Source organism: Plasmodium falciparum (genome assembly GCF_000002765.6).
Source record: "Plasmodium falciparum 3D7 genome assembly, chromosome: 11".
Classification (NCBI taxonomy): domain Eukaryota; phylum Apicomplexa; class Aconoidasida; order Haemosporida; family Plasmodiidae; genus Plasmodium; species Plasmodium falciparum.
In genome coordinates this window covers 1,322,944-1,343,585 of record NC_037282.1, presented here as the reverse complement: position 1 = coordinate 1,343,585, position 20,642 = coordinate 1,322,944, and the positions used below count along the sequence as shown (strand labels likewise).

Genomic DNA, 20,642 nt, shown 5'->3' with positions numbered 1-20,642 from the left:
TCATACTTATTCAAATATATAACTGAACAAATAATATAAAAAAAACAAAAAAACAAAAAAACAAAAAAAAACCAAAACGTGTTTATATATAATAAAAACAACAATTGAAGTTAATTATATTTATTTGTATGAACTTCAATAATTATATATATATATTTATATATATATATATATTATATATATCTTATAAACGTTACAAAAAGAAAAAAAAAAAAAAAAAAAAAAATACATAATAAAAGTAATAAATTATTATAATCCTAGATATGAAATATATACAAATACAAAGTAATGTTTAAAATAATACAAAATTTTAATATTAAGCGTAATGTTTTATTTTTAAGTACTTATAAAAATATTAATATAATTAATAAAAAAAAATATATAATATATATATATATATACATAATATATATGTATAATATAAATAATTTAAAGAAATAATTTTCTATTATTATCTTCCTTGAAATATAAGATGCACAATGAATGTTGTCATATTCTAAAATTTAAAAAAATATATATGTATATTATATATATAATATATATACATATATAATGTATAATATAATAACCATATTTTTGTTCTTCAAATAATTTTATTTTTATATTATCCACATTATTTTTTATTATAAATAAAAAATGAAAATATATTTATATATATATTTAATATATATGTTTTTTTTATATAAATAATTATTTTATATTTATCACCATAACTATTGTTAAAAACAATGTTACATAAAAAAAGGAAATTTTTTTTAATAAAAGAAAAAATTAATCAAAATTGACCTTTTAAAAATAAAAAATAATTGTTATCTTTATTATATGAAATGGGATATACTATAATAAACATACCTAAAACGTATTTGTCAATATACATATATATATATTTATTTATTTATTTTCAAATAAAAATTATTTTGAGAAAAATATCCTATATTGTAAACATGAAAAGGGAAACATCATTTGGTTCATTCAATGTTCAATTTTTGGTGAATAATTAAGTTAACAAAACATATATATGTAAATACTTGTGATTATATTATATTATACATTATAGGAATATAAATATATGTATAATAAATATAAATGGAATGGTGAAATTTCTTTTCTTTCTTTTTTTTCTAAATATAAATAAATAATAAAGATGAATATTACATCCAGATATATATAATATAAAAAATAAATTACGAATGTATAATATATATATATATATATATATATATATATAACAAAAAAGGATATATATTTTGAAACACATTTTTACTAATAAGTATAATTTTGTTATGTAATAATTTTTAATTATATTAGAAATTATTTCATTCCAAGTTCTTTAAGGTTCATTGATACATATGCTTATGTATATATCCATTATGTTATATTTCTCCTAATTTTATTTTATCCTAAAAAATTATCATATATATAAATGTATATATAGGTTTATTATACATAAATATTTTTAAAAATTCATTCTCATAGAGATAAAATATATATATATATATTTATGATTTTAATTAATGTGTAAATTTTTTTTTCTGTATTTCTTTGATGAATAATATTAATATATCCATACAATTAAAATATTCTTTTCCCCTGAAAAATATATATTTAAATGTTTATAAAAATGTTTTATAATTAAATATATATAAGTACAAAGAAGAAATATTTTTTTTCTAATTGAATATATATATATATATATATATATATATATATTTTTCTAAAAACTTTCCATAACTTAAATGCTATAATACATTTTTTATTTTTGTATCAAACTAAAATAAATATACACATATATATATATATATATATATACATGTTGTTACAAAATTGTTTGGAATTATGAGGAAAATCAAATAATATTCATAAATATATCATAATATATTTACTCATAAAAATAATATTTAAAAAATGACATCTATAAAAAATGTTACAGGTGTTAGGCACAATGTTTTCCGTTTAAATGCTCACAAAAGTAAATATAGAAATGAAAAAGGAGAAAGCAAAAAATGTTATACTTTACATTTATAAGATTATTTTTATTGTAATTATAACAATAATTATATATATTACTATATAAATAAATAAATAAATATATATATATATATATATATCATTATTTTTAATTGTTTGATAGAAATTATTTATAATCGTCTCAGACGATTTAACTGGCCCCCAGAAGATTGTTCCACTATACACCCTGTAAGAGAAAAATAAGTGACATTTAAAAATATAAATGAAAAATTATTACATTATATATATATATATATATATATATATATATAATATATATATGTATTTATATATTTATATATTTATATGTTTATATATTCTTTTAAAATTTGTACAGATTGAACCGTATGGAAAACAATTTTTCGTTTTTAATGCCTTCAAAAGAGATATCAAGTTTGATAACGAAATGTCTACCTCAGTTACCCCATTAGTAATAGAAATTATGTTTTTCCTTGTTTTATTTTTATTTTTTTCCCTTTTCTTACCTTTTTTATTCATAACTATTTATAATGATTATCATTTAATCTTAATTTTTAGTTGAATTCTAATAATGAGAAAATTGCCTCTGAAACTGTTTTGTGTGTTTGCGATTTTGCTAAGAGGCCCCTAATGTTTTTAAACTATTTGGATTTCAAAATATTAGTAAAATAAAATATTCATAAAATAATATTGTACAGAAATAATTATAACATATAAAAATCTGATATTTCTATTTGCACAAGAAAAAGAATTTTTTTTTTTTTTTTTTTTTTTTTTTTTTTTTTCAGCAAGAAAATATACATAAAATTAAGGAAGGATTTCGAAAACTTGATGAAAACACAGAGAAGGTTTTTTTTTTTTTTTTTTTTTTTTACATTACATATAAAAAATATATAGATACATATGTTTCAGCATGGTTTTGTTATAAATAAATCTATCTATATATATACATATATATTTATTTTTTTTTTAATAGGAAAATTATTTGGATACAAAATTTGGCTTAATGTTAAAGTACAATATAAATAAGACTTACGGTATGCAGAGAGTTAAGAAAGGTGAACATAACTCCTGGGGTATGAAGAAAGGTGTATTTAGAAGTAGAAAAACATAATATGTTTTATTAATATATTCATATTCATTTTTTATGTATTATTTTTTATTATATTTGTTTTTATTAATTCAATTAACAACGACAAAAAAAAATGAAAGAAAAACTACAAAAAAATTAAAATAACAATGTTTACATACATAATGTTTACTTCTGGTAAATTTATATATAATATATAACATTGTAGAAGAATAAAAAAAAAAAAAAAAAAAAAAAAGTAATATATAAATATATTTTAATTTATCCAAATAGAGTATATACTGATTCATTTATTCATATATATGATGGTTATAAACAAAATTAGCATTTACCTTTTCTAAATAATATGTTAATCTATTCAAATTAATATAATGGTAATATCCAATGATATTGTTCAATTTCATCTTGTTTTCATATACCTCGTTATTTAATGAATTGTCATTAATACATAAATAGTTACTTCCATCACATATAAAAAGATATGTATATGGAATATTTGGTGAGTTAATATTCATATTTTCCAATTTATATTTAGGAACTTTCTTATTTATCTTTAAACTGAATTTATGTATTAATTTATTAATTAATGAAAGGGGAAATAAACTGAAACTCCATTGACAATTATTAGATATAAAGAAATTTAACAATATTATGGTTAATTTAATTTCAAAAAAGCAATACACATTTGACAGCAAAACATTAAGTATCACTTTTAAATTATTTTTTTTTAAATATATTAAATCGTGTTCTAAATAGATAATACTAAACCTGCTATCATAAATAATACCATTTTCATTTTTTTGGTTTTCTTCTTTATTATTATTTTCATTATCTTGATTTTCTTCTTTATTATTATTTTCATTATCTTGGTTTTCTTCTTTATTATTATTTTCATTATCTTGATTTTCTTCTTTATTATTATTTTCATTATCATGGTTTTCTTCTTTATTATTATTTTCATTATCTTGGTTTTCTTCTTTATTATTATTTTCCTTTGCTTTTATTTCTTGTTCGTCTTCTCCTTTTTCTTCATCCACTTTGCGTTCATTTTTCTCGACCATCTCATCATTTGATTTTTCATTTTTTACATTACAGGCTATTATCTGCTTATTAATATATATATTTTCGTTAATAAATTTTTTTTCAATATTTATTAAATCATTCAGTTCGAGGGAATTTAAAAAATTTGGATTATTAATATTACTTAATATGTAATTAATTGCTTGAATTTCCTTATAATAATTACTTATTTCTGGTATATTCGATGTATACATTTTGTTTAAAGAGTTTGTTTCCTCATCACTATAATATTTATTACACAATATATTTCTATCTTTTTCTTTATCCTTAGATAAATTACTATTACTACAGTTATTATTACTTTCATAATTTAAGGTATTTTCCTCTAATGGTTCATTTAATGTACAACTATTTGCATTATCAATCTTCTTAATACTCATATTAGATAATAGAACGGTTCCTTTTCTTTCCATAGAACAAAATTCATTTGTTATATTTTTATTTATATTTTCCATAGATATATTTTTTTTTTTTTTTTTTTTCAATTTATGTTTTTTGCTTTTTAGGTTAGATACTGAAGAATTATTTATAGTATTTATATTATCCATCACTGTTTTGTTTTTTTCGTTAGATTTTTTTCTTAAATCTTTATTTTTTATATATTCCCCAGTTTTTGATTTCCCTCTAATTTTTGTATCCTTCCCAAGTTTGCTTTGGCTATTACTCTTTTTTCCTTTTATTATCTTTGAATTTGTATCATTAATTTTTTCTATTTTATTTTTATTTCGTTCACTAACTTTCTTGCTGTGTGTTAATAATGATTTACTCCTACCTCCAATTTTTCCTATTTCTGAATTTTCACCTTTGGAAGATTTATTAAAACTATTTGTAACATATTCAATTTTTTGTTTTGTTTTATGTACCCTTGTGATAACATTCTTTTTTTTTGTTTTCCCTTTGTTTGCACGTTTTATTTTACTTGTACTATTCAACTTTTTTGTAGAAGAATCTTCCTCATTTTGATTTTCTTTATAAAAGACATTTAATGATTCTTCCGTTATTTTTATTTTATTTCCATTTTCTATATATTCATCATAATTAACCTTTACGTTGTTGTACAAAATATAATTTTCTTCGTCATTTTCTTTTTTTGTAATATCATTTTGTCTATGGTTATCCATTTTATCGTATATATTATTAATATAATTTTCTTCATTTAGCTTTTCATTTCTTTTCTTCATGGAAACCTTACGTTTAATTCCTTTTTCGCCTTTTCTAACCACATATGTGTTTTCATTTTTTTCATTATGATCGTTTTCACTTTTACATATGGTATTCCTTAAAGATGTTAAGTTACTTGTTTTGCTATCTCCCTTGTGATCATCCTTGGTATTATTTTCTATATATACCTTTTTTTCTTCAAAGTTCAATTCATTTAAACCTTCCTCTTCGAATATAAAATTTTGATTATTTTTATCAACTAAATGATTATTACGTGTATCATGATAAAATGTATATTGTTCAATAGAATTGTACATGTTATTTTCATTGTTATGTACACATTCTATATCTTTTATGAAATTATATGTATCATTGGGATATTCATCTATTATATGATTTATATTTGTATCATTAATATGATTGATACTTTCTCTTTTTTGTTCGTTTCTAACTTCTTCATTTATGTCGTTCGTATTTTCTGTTTTAATTGTATTTATATTCTCCTCTACCGTTTCATACATATCAATCATTTTATTTTCTTTTTCTAATTGCACCTTGTATTTTTCAGTAGTTAATAAATTATCTTCATTTAATAATACCTCAACATTATTCATATCACTATATTTATTTTTCGTAACACGATTAGATGACATATCGCTGTATATCAATTCTTCATATGATTTCTTTTCTTCATTAGATGCATTTATTACCCACAAAGGTTCGTGTTCTTTCTCATATACTTCTTCTTGAGAATTTCTTATATTTTCTATATCAGCCTGTTCACTAATGAATTCATTATTATTTTGTATTTTCTTTTTTTGATCTTTTAAGGTATGTATATTTTCATTATTTAATATATCATCTGATTTATTTTCTGCATTCTCTTTAGATTTATCATAATTCTTTGAATCAACATAATAATTGCTATTGTTGTTATATAAAACATTATTGACATAATTTTTCATATTATTTTCCTGGTCTACAATATATGGATTACTATTAGTTTCTTCATAAAATTGCATACTAGCGTTATCATCTTCATTAAGATAGGAATTATTATTGTCCTCATATTTTTTATCATTTACCTTATTAATAAGTTTATTATTTTTTACATAACATTCCTGGTAAACATCTAGACTTTTATGTTCGCCATAGGATTCTCTACTTACAAAATTTAAACTTTTTGTTCTCATATGTTTAATATTATCACAACTTTCTTTATTATTATTATTATTAACATTATCTTGTATGTTTAGTCCTTCCATATATACATTTTTATTATCCATATTACTAAATGATTCGAATTTTCCATTATGTGTAGAAATTTTTCTTAGTCCTTCTCTTTTAAGAACATTTATAATAGAGCCAATGTTTTTATTAAGGTATTCATTTTTTTTTATGTATACTACATTATGCTTATTCCTTTGATTTGAATCATAACCCAAGCATTGTAAGGGGTTACAATTTATTAAACCTTGATTTAATATAGGATAACTATTGTGTGCAAATGTTTTTATTTCAGGATTTGCTAAATGATGTTTCGATTCTACATTTATTCCGTTAAAAAATGAATTTTTATTATTACTATGTGTTAATAACTTGCTATTCTGATGATTTAATGGAAACATATTTTTTAAATCACTATGATCGAAACAATAACTATTATTATACTGACAATATTCATTATCATTATATATATTATTATCATTATTATTATTATTATTATTATTGATGTTGTTGTATATTTTGTTTCTGTAATTTTCCATACTCTTATCCTCGTACCCCATACTTTTTAAACTATGTAATCTTTTTTGAGCCGATAAATTAATATCTGCAAATTCGTTCACTGCAACATTATTAGTATTTACCAAAGGTTTTAATACCGTTCCATTATTATGATAATGACTATAATTCTTTTTTTGATTAATATTTAAATTTTCTTCCGTATACATATTTTTTTGGTGATTTCTAGAGTACCCATGAAAAGTGCACGCTTTTTTTAAATTATAATTTTTTAGCATGCTATTTTCATGTATGCCATTATGAATATTTGAATATGTATCTTCATAATTTTTAACAAGGAAAATATTATTTTTATCATCATAATTATGTTCAATATAATTATTTTTCATCATATTTTTTAGAGGATAAGATTCATTCACATTCATAGATTGGTGATGATAATTATCTAACTTAGATGAATTAAAACCAATGGAATTACCATTAATATTATTATTATTACTTATATATTTAGATTCTCTTATTCCATTTATTATAGGCATATCAAACGAATTCTCATCAATATTCTTATTCGTATATGAAACACTTGATGTACGTTGCGTATTAGTTACATTATTTAATTTATTTATACTTTTATTTCTCACACCATCTATTGGTATCATTTTTTTGAGTGGTGGAGGTATACAAGAATTATTATATTCAACCAAATAATTATTGTTCCCATTAGTAATGTTACGATCTTTTTCTTTTTCTTTCTCATATTCTTCATTGTTTCTATTATTTGATGTAATCGCATTTCTATGAGGAAGATGATTTGTATTTTTCATATATGAGTTTACATGAGATTTATTGAAGGGATATTTATTTTCGGAATGTTTGATATTTATGCTGGTACAAGTTTCCTTATTATTATTATTATTATTATATGTGTTTATATTATATGGAATCATATTATATGGATTCGAATTATATAATTTATTATTACATAATTTGGTGTTATACAAATTAGTTCCACGTATATCTTTATTATTAATTTTTCTCTTATTTGATATATCATTTATATCGTACATACTTTTATATGTCTTTTGTAGTTCGTTTGTATAACTTTTTGTTATATTATTCATTTTTAATTTATTGTTTGTACTATTTGAATTTTGTATTTCTTCATTAGCACGTAGAAATAAATTGTAAATAGGGTTAATTAAATATTTGTTTATAATACCACCTTCGTCATCACCTTGTGTATTTTCCTGCATATTTGGATCCTTAATAACATCGTTTACATCATTTATCATCACATTTTGGTTTCTATTTATATTTGTAGAATATGAATCATTAATATTAATATTAAAATTATTATTTTTTTTATTATTGTGGTTATCATTATTATTAGATTTTACTTCATTTGCTGATTGATTTCTTTTATTTTTTGTTATATGATCATTATATTTATTTTTTTCGTGTTCATTAGAATAGTCATTATTTAATATATCATACTTATTAGAACCATTTTTAATTTTATCATCTTTGTCCTTATAACATATATTCGTATTAGATAAAGGTCTTTTGAAACTATTATGATTAATATCTTCATTTTCGTTTTTGTTAAGAATAGTATTTTTTTTTTTTAATTTTTTTTGTGCGTGTTTCTGATTTACCCCTTCTTCGCGATCATTATATATAATAAAATTATGGTTAAATTTATTATTTAAATGTTTTACATGTGTATCTTTATTTTTGTATAATAAATTCTTGTGATTTTCATCATCATCATCAAAATAAATACCGTTATTGTTATACATCAATTTTAATATTATATCTTTTTCATTTATATCATTTTTATGATCCTTCATATCAAATGGTATGCTGGGTTCACTAATATGAATATGTTCTTCTGTGTTGATATTAATATTATTAGGTTCTAATTTTTTTGCATTTTCAAATATTTCATAAACATTTGCTTTCCTTTCTTCATCATAATTGTTTTGTTCTCTTCCATTTAGATTTCCATGATTTATATTTATTTTTATATTTTCTTTATTTGTATACATCATATAATTATGTATATTATTTACATTATTATTAATATTATGTGTTGTTTTAGTAATAATATCAAATTTATTCTTTTTTATATTACCTAACTTATTTATATCAGAGCTTTTGTCTACATCATATGTATCATTATTATAATTAAGTTTATTATTCTTTTTATCTGTAGACATAATAGAACCTTCAGGTTTATTAGAATCTATAATATATTCGTCATTTGTTACATCTATTGATGTATATTTTATATTAAAATTTTGTACATTAGTAGCCATAGGATAATTTTTATTAACTCTTTCTTCATTATCTATATTAATTTGATTGTTTTTGTTGTTATCAATTTTAAATTTTTTATTTTTATCCATCTTATCAAATACCAATATGTCATTTTTTTTATGAAAAGTATGTGATTTATCATCCTTCCATTCAGAAATTTTTATTTTATATTTTTTTTGTTTCTTTTGATTATTTTCTATTTCATCATCTGTACCAGAAAAAGATGTTTTATGTCCTATGGTATGAAAGGTACTAGCTGCCTTTCTAATTTTGTAATTTTTATATTTTTGTAAAATATTAATTTTTTTAAAAAAACTTTCTCTCTTCTTTTTTATATTACAAGTATTCATTTCATATACTTTATAATTATTAACATAATCACTAGTAGCATCATTTGAAATGTCATGATAATCATATACTACTTCATTTTTATCTTTCTTTTTATTATTTTCCTTGTTTTCTTTCTTCTTTTTTAATTTTTCCTTTTTATATACATCTTCATTTTTTATATAACTCTTTTCCTCATTTATTTCATTTTTTTCATCATCCTCACCTTTCGATAATTGAATGGATAAATTCTTATTGCTAGATATTATGACACTATCACAAGAATCATTTTTCTTTTTGTTTTTTTTAAAAAATAAGAAATACGAAATGGATTTCGATCTCATTTTATAAAATGAATAAAATATATATATATATATATAAATGTACAGATATATTTTTTATTTATCCTGAATTTCCCATGAAATTCAAGAACACATAAAATGTATGAATAAAATACATATATATATATATATATATATATATATATATCAAATTGTTACAATATATAATGCCAAATAAATTAATAATTCTTAATACGGAAATGAATAAAAAAAAAAAAAATTATGTACACATTTTTTCATACATTAAAAAGAAAGTTCACACACATATATATGACGGAATACACATATTTAAATATAAAAATATTCTATTCTTATAAAAAAAAATTATTTTCTTCATTTTTATTATATATATATATATTTAGATTTAATCAATTAATAATAGACTGAAAAGGTTTAAATATATTTATGTATATATTTTTTTTTTTTTTTTTTTTTTTTTTTACGAAAACTAATTATATATTCATTATAAGGAATATTTTTTTTTTTTTGAGAAATTATTTTTACATAGTTTCATTATTTCAAAAAAAAAAAAAAAAATTTATGTAAATATTATATATATAATAAAGAAAAGAAATATGGAAAATATAAAAAAAAATAATAAAAATAAATTAACACTACTAAAGTCGTCATATATATTTTGCTTTTTAAAATGTTATTATATTCTTAAATTAAAAATATATTTTTTATTATATTTTTTTTTATGGATAATAAAGAAAAAAAAAAAAAAAAAATACAAATATTTTTTTTGTTTTTTATAATTGTAGTACAAGAAGATATTTTTATTAAAAAATTATATAAATATCATATAACATATATAAAATATATATGTATATATATATATATTTTATGTGTATATAAATTTATTTATTTTTTTAAATTTTAATTTAAAATATTTTTCAGATTATCAACTTGTTTTATGAAAAAAATTTAGATTAAAATAAAAATATTTTTTTTTGTATTTCAAAAAAAAAAATATGTATATATATATATAATACATATATTAGACCATAGAAACATTGAATTACACCTTATTAATTCTTACAAAAAATATAAATATATTTTTATTAATACAACAATAATTGTATATATAAAAAAAAAAAAAAATTTATATTAAAATTAAAATAAAAATCATATTTTTAAATGATACACGAAATATTTTATAAAAAAAATAACACACTATAGGAAAAAATTAATTATAATATAATAAAATGAATATCTTCTTCTCTTCAATAGAAATAAAATAAATAAATAAATAAATATATATATATATATATATATATATTTATTTATATGTATTAATTTAATATTTGCATACATCGAGCGAATTTTATTATTTATTCCATTATAATATCTTAACTTTTCAAATTATTTTATTTATTTTTTCCCCTTTTTTTTTGAATTACTTTTAATTGATTTAAATGCCTTAAGAGTTTTTGCACTATATTTCTGACTTGTCATAACAGGTTTAAGAGCTACATAGGAATAAGGTAATAGTTTATTCTTTTTAATAATATCTCCTTTACCTTTTTTAGACTTATATATATTTTTATGTGCTGTAATAAAGTGATCATTCTTTGATTTATTTTTCTTGGATTTATTATTATAAAGTTTAAATTTGTTGTGTATATTTTGTTTTTCACATATATCATTATATTTCTGACTAATTTCATCATGATTTTTTTTCTTTTTGTTATTTGAAAAAGAATTATCATCATCTAAACGAATAATAATTTTTCCATCGGTATTCATTTGTACATTTTCTTCTTGATCCGAATCGGTATAATAATCATCTTGTTTCATATTTGATTTAGATTTATTTTTTTTTTGCTTCATAAAAAATTTATCACCAAATAATTCTTTAATTTCATTTTGATTTGTATAAGACACATTTAGATTATTATATTTTTTTTTCTTTAAAGTTGATTTTTGTAAATCATGTAATAAGTCGATAATATAAGGATTGTATTTTATTGCTTTAGTATTTTTATTTTTTTTACCTCTGATTTTATTCTGTTGTTGTTTTTTACTTAAATGAAGTTCATCTAAAATGTCTTTGACAAAGAGTGTTTCTTTTTCACCCCTATATTTATGTAAACCTTCCAAAAATTTGGTAAGGGCATTATTATTTTTATACTTTGTACTTTTCTTCATTTTTTTCATTGACATCATTTTTTTTGCTTTATCTTTAGTTAATGTTCCATTTATTTTTATATTCAACCTATTTATATCTTCATTTAAATTTTCTTCATCATCCTGATCTGATGAAAACTGTGTAGATATATTATCGGATACAATAGAAGATTCACCACATGATGACGATGAAGATATATAACCATTTTTAACTTTCTTCAAAATTTTCTTTTCATTTAAAATGCTTTTTTTATACTTTCCATCTTTAACATTAAATGTATCAACATCTTCTTCATCATTGATTATCTTTTTGGTTACTTTATTCTTTTTGATCATATTATTAAATATTTTTCTACTTGATTTAGATAAGTAATTTATAAAATCGTCATGTTCTAAAAGTTGGTATAATTTAAAAAGTATTTTTTCAATTAAAAAGACATAAGCCTTATTTTGTGATATATTATTAATAAGTTTCATTAATTCTTTCATATTGTTTAATACAATATCTTCATTAAAAGTATATATACATGTCAATAAATATTTTATAAAAACTTTTAATAAATTCTTTTCACTTGCATTCGATAATATTAAACATATACTGAAAAGTTGCACCTGATATTCATATTCAATTTTATAATTTTTTATTAATAAATATAAAATATATGTAGATATCTTTTTACAATTAGCTTCTTCTAAAACTAATCCAGGGGTAACATGAAAAAGAAATTCTTTAATATTACTTCTTCCTATATCTACTAAATGTTTAAATAATTCATTTTTTTTTAATTTGCTTGTAACCTTCTTATTTATAAAAAATAACGATTTCATTATGATAGGTAGAATTTCATAAAACAAAGGCTTTGTATAAGACACATCTAATTTCTTACATTCTTTTAAATAAAATGTTAAACTATTCAAATAGAAATAAAATTTCTTAATATATTTGTTTATATTATAATGGGTAATATTTTCAAAAAATTGAAGAATGCTTTCTTTTCTCATTAATGTTGGTAAATTTTGTTCTAATATTTTATTATCTACATATATACCATTCAAAATGGATAATTCATTTTTATTTAGATGATTATCATCTTTTTTTGGATATACATTCTTATTATTATATAGCGATGTTGAAATATTTATATCAGAATTATTTAAATTGTCATTATTTGTATTTTCATGTATTATATTATCATCATTACTTTGTGATGTAACCAATCTTGTATTTTTTTTTAAAAGGATATTTCCAAAATATTTAAACAAAACAGCTATATTGTCAAATAACAAAATTCTTACAAATTTCAATTTTTCCATATCTTCTTTTAAACCTTTCTTAATTTTAATATTTTTTAATTTATCTGCATGTAATAATGTTTGATTCCTCTTTTTCTTAAATGCACTTTTAATTACTCCTTTTTTGTTTTTTATGAACACTTCATTATTATTTCTTCCCTTTGAATTTTTTTTTTTGGAACCACTAACATTATCAATATCTTTTAAAGATATCGAATTTATTGTTTCTTGATTTGTTAATAAAGTATCTTTTTCATTATTATTATTATTATTATTAACACTGTTAGAATTTCTTAGTGTCTTCATATTTTGACAATACAATTTTTCTGATACATGAATACTTTTCATTTGTTTACGGTTACTTTTTTTTTTATTTAATTTATTTATATTAGTAGATTTCATTTCATAAATAACATTTATCATATGTATCAATTTTTGATAATATACAGAGCACATATTAATTTGATGCAAGCTAAAAAATGGTATAAATATTTTTATAGAAGTCAACAAACTAATTAAGGAAAATATCTCCTTTTCAATTTCGTTTCTTAGTATAAGTTGTTCTAATATGGTTAGCATTTCATTAAAATCGGTATCTTTAGAAAAGTATAGACATAAATGTATAAGATTTGAAAATGTACCTACTACCATATGTACATTTATATTATTATTATTATTATTGCTGTTATTATTATTTATATTTGATATAAATTTCTGTTCAAAACTATATGATACTACTGATATAAATCTAGGTATAAAAAGTTTTAATAAATTATCTGCTATTTGATTTAAGAAATAAATATTTTTTTGAATATTTATTTGTGTATATTTACATTGTGTATTTTTAATTTTATTTTCCTTCTCATTTGATAAAAGAAATATCATTTTTTTTTCTCCTTCATTTAATTTTATGGTTGACAAAAAAAGCCTTTGAAAAAAATGAATAAAATTTGGTAACAAATTAAAATCATTACAATTTATAAATTTTGCTATTAATACATATAAATCTTCTATATTAGTAGATAAAAAATAATATAAATTCATACAATCATTTAATGATGAAGAAAAGTGATTTAATACATTTTTTATATATACCATGTATTGCTTTTTTTTTATTGTATGTTCTTCTTCTTTTTGATATAAATCTATGTAAAAAATTAATAGGGGATAAAAAAAATTCATCAAGAATTTAAAATTCCCACCATAATATAATTTGTTACTATCTTTAATAATTTTATTTAATAAAAAGATATCTTTTGCTAATAATTCTTTATGAGTAAAAAAAAAGTACTCATCCAAAAAATATTCTAACCCTAAAATACGGTAAGATAGACATAGACAATTTATTAAAGAGCTTCGATATGTATTATTTATATTATTCAATAAAAAGGATTTGTATTCATTTGAGAAATCTAAATCGACTAATTTAATTATACCAGTTATATTATTATTTTGAATATAATTATTATGTTCATGAATATGCCCATTCATTTGTCCATCTAGTTGTATATCCATTTGTTGATCATGTTTCATTTGCAAATATGATTTACCATAAACAGATTGTTCAACATTTATTTTCATATCCTCTTTATTAGAACTATTTTTCACATAATCATCAGATATTATTAACATATATAAACTCCATATCCTTCTAATTAATTTTGAATAAATATTTTTATGCTTATTATTAAACTTTTGTACAAATATATAAAACTCCTCATTTAATTCATTACCTTTTTCTTTATATAAATGAATAATGATATTTTCATAAAACGTTAACACTTCCTGGATACATAAGAATAGTAATGGATGTATTACAAAATTTTGAATAGTTAATAAATTATTAAGCATATTAAAAGCATTGACAACAATAAAATAAGAATATTCATATGAAGACATCTTTAAAAAATTAAAAGAAAAATATAAAAGAATCATGTGTTTATGTATCAAATGTGTACAGTTTAATATATTATAAACATTTATAAATATATTTTGTGTTAACTCATTCATATTATCTTTTACTTCTTTAATTTCCTTTTCTATATTCATATCAACTTTATCATAAAACGTTACAATCATATTTTTTAAAAATGATATATTATTATATATTTTATCATTTAATACACTTTTATTAATATTAATTTGCTTTTCCTTGTTTTTTTTATTCGATACGTTTAAAACTAGCTTATCCAATAAATTTATATCATTCATATTATCATCATAACTATAATTATTCATATTATTATTATACATATTATTTATATAATTACTTTCATTAATATTTTGGGATAAAAATGGCTCATTCTCACTCATATTATTATAGGATTGATTTAACATGTGTCCATTATTTTTATTAACGCTTAATAATATATCCTTTTCATTAGTAGAAATATCAAAATTTCCTAACATATTTGAACTTTCATGTAAATTTTTTAATAAGGAAAATAATAAAATTACATATTTTGATTTAATTAAAGAGCTCATTTTTTTTTGGGAAAGGAAAAACTGATTTTTATTCTTAAAAAATATTAAAATCCATCGTAAAACAAAATAATTGAAAATTTTATAATTTTCATCATAAGAATTATAATTATCTTTTAAATTAATAAGCTGATTAATTAATTCAAAATATAGAGTAAAAAATTCATCTTCATCTACAATATTTATTAAATTGCTATATTCTTTTTTATTATTCTTATTATGAATGTTTGTATCATTTTGTTTTCCACTTTCATATTCTTTTTGGTATATATTAAAAAGAGAACAGAACAAAAATAAAAACTTTACTTTGTACACATATGGTATAATAAATATAACTGATTTTATTAGATGAATAAATTTACATAAACCTTGAAAATTCTTACTAAATTTTATAACATTTAAATTTTTATATATATAATCTAAAAACGTATCTACTTTATATTTTGAACAAATATTAATATTTTCATCTTTTTCATCTTTTATATTATCAGCAGTAAAACCTAATTCTTCAATTTTCATTAAAACATTTTCATGATCTATACATTTTTTCATAACATCATATAGAATTCGATAACTTAATTGTTCCAATATTTTGTTATCTTTATCACAAAATAAACAACGTTTTATGATATCCTCTTCTTGTATATCTTCTTTTCCATATAACTTTACTTTTAAATTTTCATCCTCACCTATAAATTCATTAATTTCGACTTTCTTCGTTTTATTTTCATATTTCTCTTTATTAAGATATTTTATTATTGAATTCGTAATAAAATCATTTTCTACATAATCTTTCCTTTCCTTAAATTTCTCATATTTCTTTTTAATAAATTTATTTTTCTTCAAACTTCCCAAGATCCTTTTCTTACAAATTTTAAACTTATCCATTTATAAAAAATATATTATATAAAAAATAAATACAAAATAAACAGAAAAGAAGCAGAAAATCTATAAACGTAGATTATTACTCAAATTTTATACAAATATACTTAAAAGGTAATAAAAACATGAAAAGGAAATATATACATTATATATATTATAAAAAGAAATATATATTTTATCTTATATATATATATATATATATATATATTATATATTTATTTATTAACATTTATTTTTATATAATTTTAAAGTTATCTCATATTTTCTATCTATATTTTTTTTAAATTATATCATATAGTTATTAATATAAAATTATATAAATATTATTTTATATTATTTTTATACAATTATAATTTCCTCCTTAAAAAAACATTTTAAGATTTATAAATATGAAGATAAAAAAATGAATAAGGAATTAAAAATATTTTATTACATATATATATATATATTATATTATAAAAATGATTAATTAAAAATAAACAATTTTATAAATATATTCAGATGAATAAATCCTTCATATTTTTATCAAAAGGGAAGAATGATCAAAAAAAAAAAAAAAAAAAAAAAAATTATTTTTCAATATAAATAATTTATATATATATTATTTGTATTATATAATAATATATATATTTTTTATAATATATTTTTCTATTGGTGAGGGGGAAAAAAATAAACCTATATCATTATATTTATATTAATATTATAATTTATAATAGAACAATATATTAATTATATATATAAGTCTTGTTTTTTTATAAATACGCAATATAGAATTCTTTTATATATAATAACTATATGTATGAATCATTAATAAATATATATATATTTTTTTTTTTCCTATATATTGTCAATATATATAAATAAAAAATATATGAACATATAATTATTATAAACCAACTTCTAAAATTTTTTTGAATATGATATATTCATTTATAAATTTAAAAAATATTTTATTTAAGCTGTTTATAAAATTAAAATATATTTTTTAAGTAATTTATTTTTTATTTTCTAGGGAATTATAATTCTTCTTTTCTTTTTATGTAAAAAAGAGTGTGAAATATGAAAATGAATTACCTTGAATATTATTTTTTTTCTATTTAAAATAATATAAAAATTATCTTATATATAATTTAAAAAATGTATTATAAAATGTTAGAATGTATCAAATTAAAAATAGAATGTATAAAATATTTGAAATAATATATATATATATATATATTTATCTATTTATATATTAATTATAAACATAAAGAGAAGGATATTATGTCAAGTTTATAATATATATTAATTACAAGTCCAAACTTATATTTATTAAATAATATATTTATGTACAAACATATTTACAACAATGTAGTTTTATGCATAAGGTATATCATATAGAAAGGAAAATTATATAATTATTATTATATATATATATATATATATATATATATATATATATATATATATATATGCAATTTTAAAATTAATAGTAATATATATTATGCATAATTTAGATATATCCTATATTATATTTGTCTGAATTTATTATTTTAATTAGATCCTTATTTTATTTATTTATTTTTTTTTTTTTTTTTCCGTGCAAATTATATTATTTTTATTATTATTTAATATATATATATTAAACTATTTTTATTGGGAATAATTTTTGTATGTCTTTATTTTGTACACAATATAAAAAATTAATACTTTAATGTGCACATTTTTTATATCTTAGTTATATTATTTATTTTTAATTTAAATTTATATTAAAAATAAAAGTCCCTTATAATATATACGTAAGCGCTTATTTATATTTATAATATATGTTTTTCTTTAATGGTACTTATTAAAATAAATTAAAAAAAAAAAAAAAAAAAGGGTTTAAACGGTTTACTTATGAGGTTTGTAACACTACTGAATGTTCTTACACTTTTAAGAAATTATTAAAAGAATAATATAATATACCTTTTAATTATTTTTATGATATGAATACTAAAATATAATATAATATATTATATTATATTATATATATTTTTTTAATTTTTTTTGTATTTCTTTTCTGTGAACTTATAGTTCTTATGTGTATATGTTTTAGAACATATAAAATATATATATATATATATATATATTTCATTATTTTATTTTTTTTTTTTAATATATTATTTGGCTTTATACAAGAAAAAAAAAAATTATTATATATATATTATATTTTTTTTTTGTGTATATTATTTATGTGAATAAAAGAAAATATATAAATGTATATTTATTAAATTAGTAATTTTACATATAAAAGATATATGTAACCAATTGTATTTTTTATTTTATTTTATTTCTTTCTTTTTTTTTTTTTTTTTTGTTATTACGAACTATATTACATAAATTATTATCTTTTTTTTTATCTTTATGTATATACTTATCTCCTTTTTGTATTAAAAAAAAAAAAAAAAATAGGAAAGATGAAAGTGTATAATTTTTCATTCATATGTATAAGTTTAATTTTCGTTTTCATTAAACGTAGCTTGGGATTATATACAAATGTAGCAGAGATCGAAACAGTTGATAACCCTAAACGGTTAGAAGAATTATTAAATTTAAAAAAAGTGTATCTTGTTCAGTTTTATGCCACATGGTGTAGGGTTTCACGAGGTTTTTCTAACGACTTCATCAATATAGCAAAAACATTAAAAGATGATGTTAAATTTATAGCTATAAAAAATGAAAGTATATTAAATGAATACAAGATTACTGAATATCCAACAATGCATTTAATTTTTGGAAATGAACATAATAATAAAAAAGAAGTAGAAAAATTTGATGGAAAATATAAAATCAAAGATGTAGTTTCTTTTATATATGAAGGTATTAAAAATTATCGTTTAAAAGAATTGAATATAGATACATCCAAAAAAAGTTCATACAAAAAAAAATCTAAAGGTAAAAATGACGGAAAAGTAATCATTTTAAATGATAGTAATTTTGATCAAAATGTTATACAATATGATGATAATGTATGGTTTGTCTTTTTCTATGCTCCATGGTGTGGTCATAGTAAACCTATACATCCAATGTTTGATGAGCTAGCCAAAAAAGTAGCTCATTTGAAAAATGCTAAAATAGCTAAAATTGATGCTACAGTAGAACAAAGAACAGCACAAACGTATCAAATAAATCATTATCCATCTTTTAGATTATTTCCATCGGGAAATAAAAAACCTCATACTGCAATTGATTATAATGATTCAAGAACTGTTGATGATTTATATCATTTCTTTCTAAAATATTATGTTGAAAAAAAAGAATTAATTCAATTAACATCACAACAAGTTTTTGATGAATTCTGTGAAAAGGATGTATGTCTTTTAGCTCTCTTACCAAATAAAGAAGATACAGAACCTTCATATTTTAAATCGTACGTTCATATATTAAGTAATGTTATTAAAGACGTAAACCATTTACCAGTTACATTATTATGGACACAAGCAGGTGATCAATTGGATATTGTTCAAAAATTAAATTTAACATTTGGTTTCCCAACAGTAATTGCATTAAGTCTTTCAAAAAATGTTTTTTCTATACTTAAAGGTAATTATTCTGAACAATCCATAAAAAATTTTATTACACAAATGATGATGGGCAAATCATCCGTAGATAATTTAGTACCATTTAAAGTAAAAAATGTTCCAAAGTTTTCTTTTAACGCTTCTAATGATATAAATACCGAATTGTAATATATGACAAATTATATGTTTAGAAACAGGAGATATATAGAATATATATAAAATGGACACTTACAAAGGTTTGATAAATTAATAACAATTAATAGTTCT

General features: G+C 18.7%; 4 protein-coding genes across 4 annotated transcripts; 2 read left to right on the top strand and 2 right to left on the bottom strand.

Moving 5' to 3' along the window:
- Nucleotides 1-1,905: 1,905 nt before the first annotated feature.
- PF3D7_1134400 (conserved protein, unknown function) lies at nt 1,906-3,100 on the top strand (the record flags this gene model as incomplete). Its single annotated transcript, XM_001347990.2, has 6 exons — nt 1,906-1,969; nt 2,132-2,196; nt 2,345-2,437; nt 2,545-2,649; nt 2,775-2,834; nt 2,963-3,100. The coding sequence occupies 6 exons, from the start codon at nt 1,906-1,908 to the stop codon at nt 3,098-3,100; spliced, it is 525 nt and encodes a 174-aa protein (XP_001348026.2).
- A 266-nt stretch (nt 3,101-3,366) lies between these two features.
- PF3D7_1134300 (conserved Plasmodium protein, unknown function) lies at nt 3,367-10,050 on the bottom strand (the record flags this gene model as incomplete). The annotated part of the gene is made up of 1 exon (XM_001347989.1): nt 3,367-10,050. The coding sequence occupies one exon, from the start codon at nt 10,048-10,050 to the stop codon at nt 3,367-3,369; it is 6,684 nt and encodes a 2,227-aa protein (XP_001348025.1).
- A 1,371-nt stretch (nt 10,051-11,421) lies between these two features.
- PF3D7_1134200 (conserved Plasmodium protein, unknown function) lies at nt 11,422-16,839 on the bottom strand (the record flags this gene model as incomplete). The annotated part of the gene is made up of 1 exon (XM_001347988.1): nt 11,422-16,839. The coding sequence occupies one exon, from the start codon at nt 16,837-16,839 to the stop codon at nt 11,422-11,424; it is 5,418 nt and encodes a 1,805-aa protein (XP_001348024.1).
- A 2,432-nt stretch (nt 16,840-19,271) lies between these two features.
- Nucleotides 19,272-20,543, top strand: PF3D7_1134100 (protein disulfide isomerase; the record flags this gene model as incomplete). Its single annotated transcript, XM_001347987.1, has 1 exon — nt 19,272-20,543. One exon carries the CDS (start codon nt 19,272-19,274, stop codon nt 20,541-20,543), a length of 1,272 nt encoding a protein of 423 aa, XP_001348023.1.
- Nucleotides 20,544-20,642: the final 99 nt, after the last annotated feature.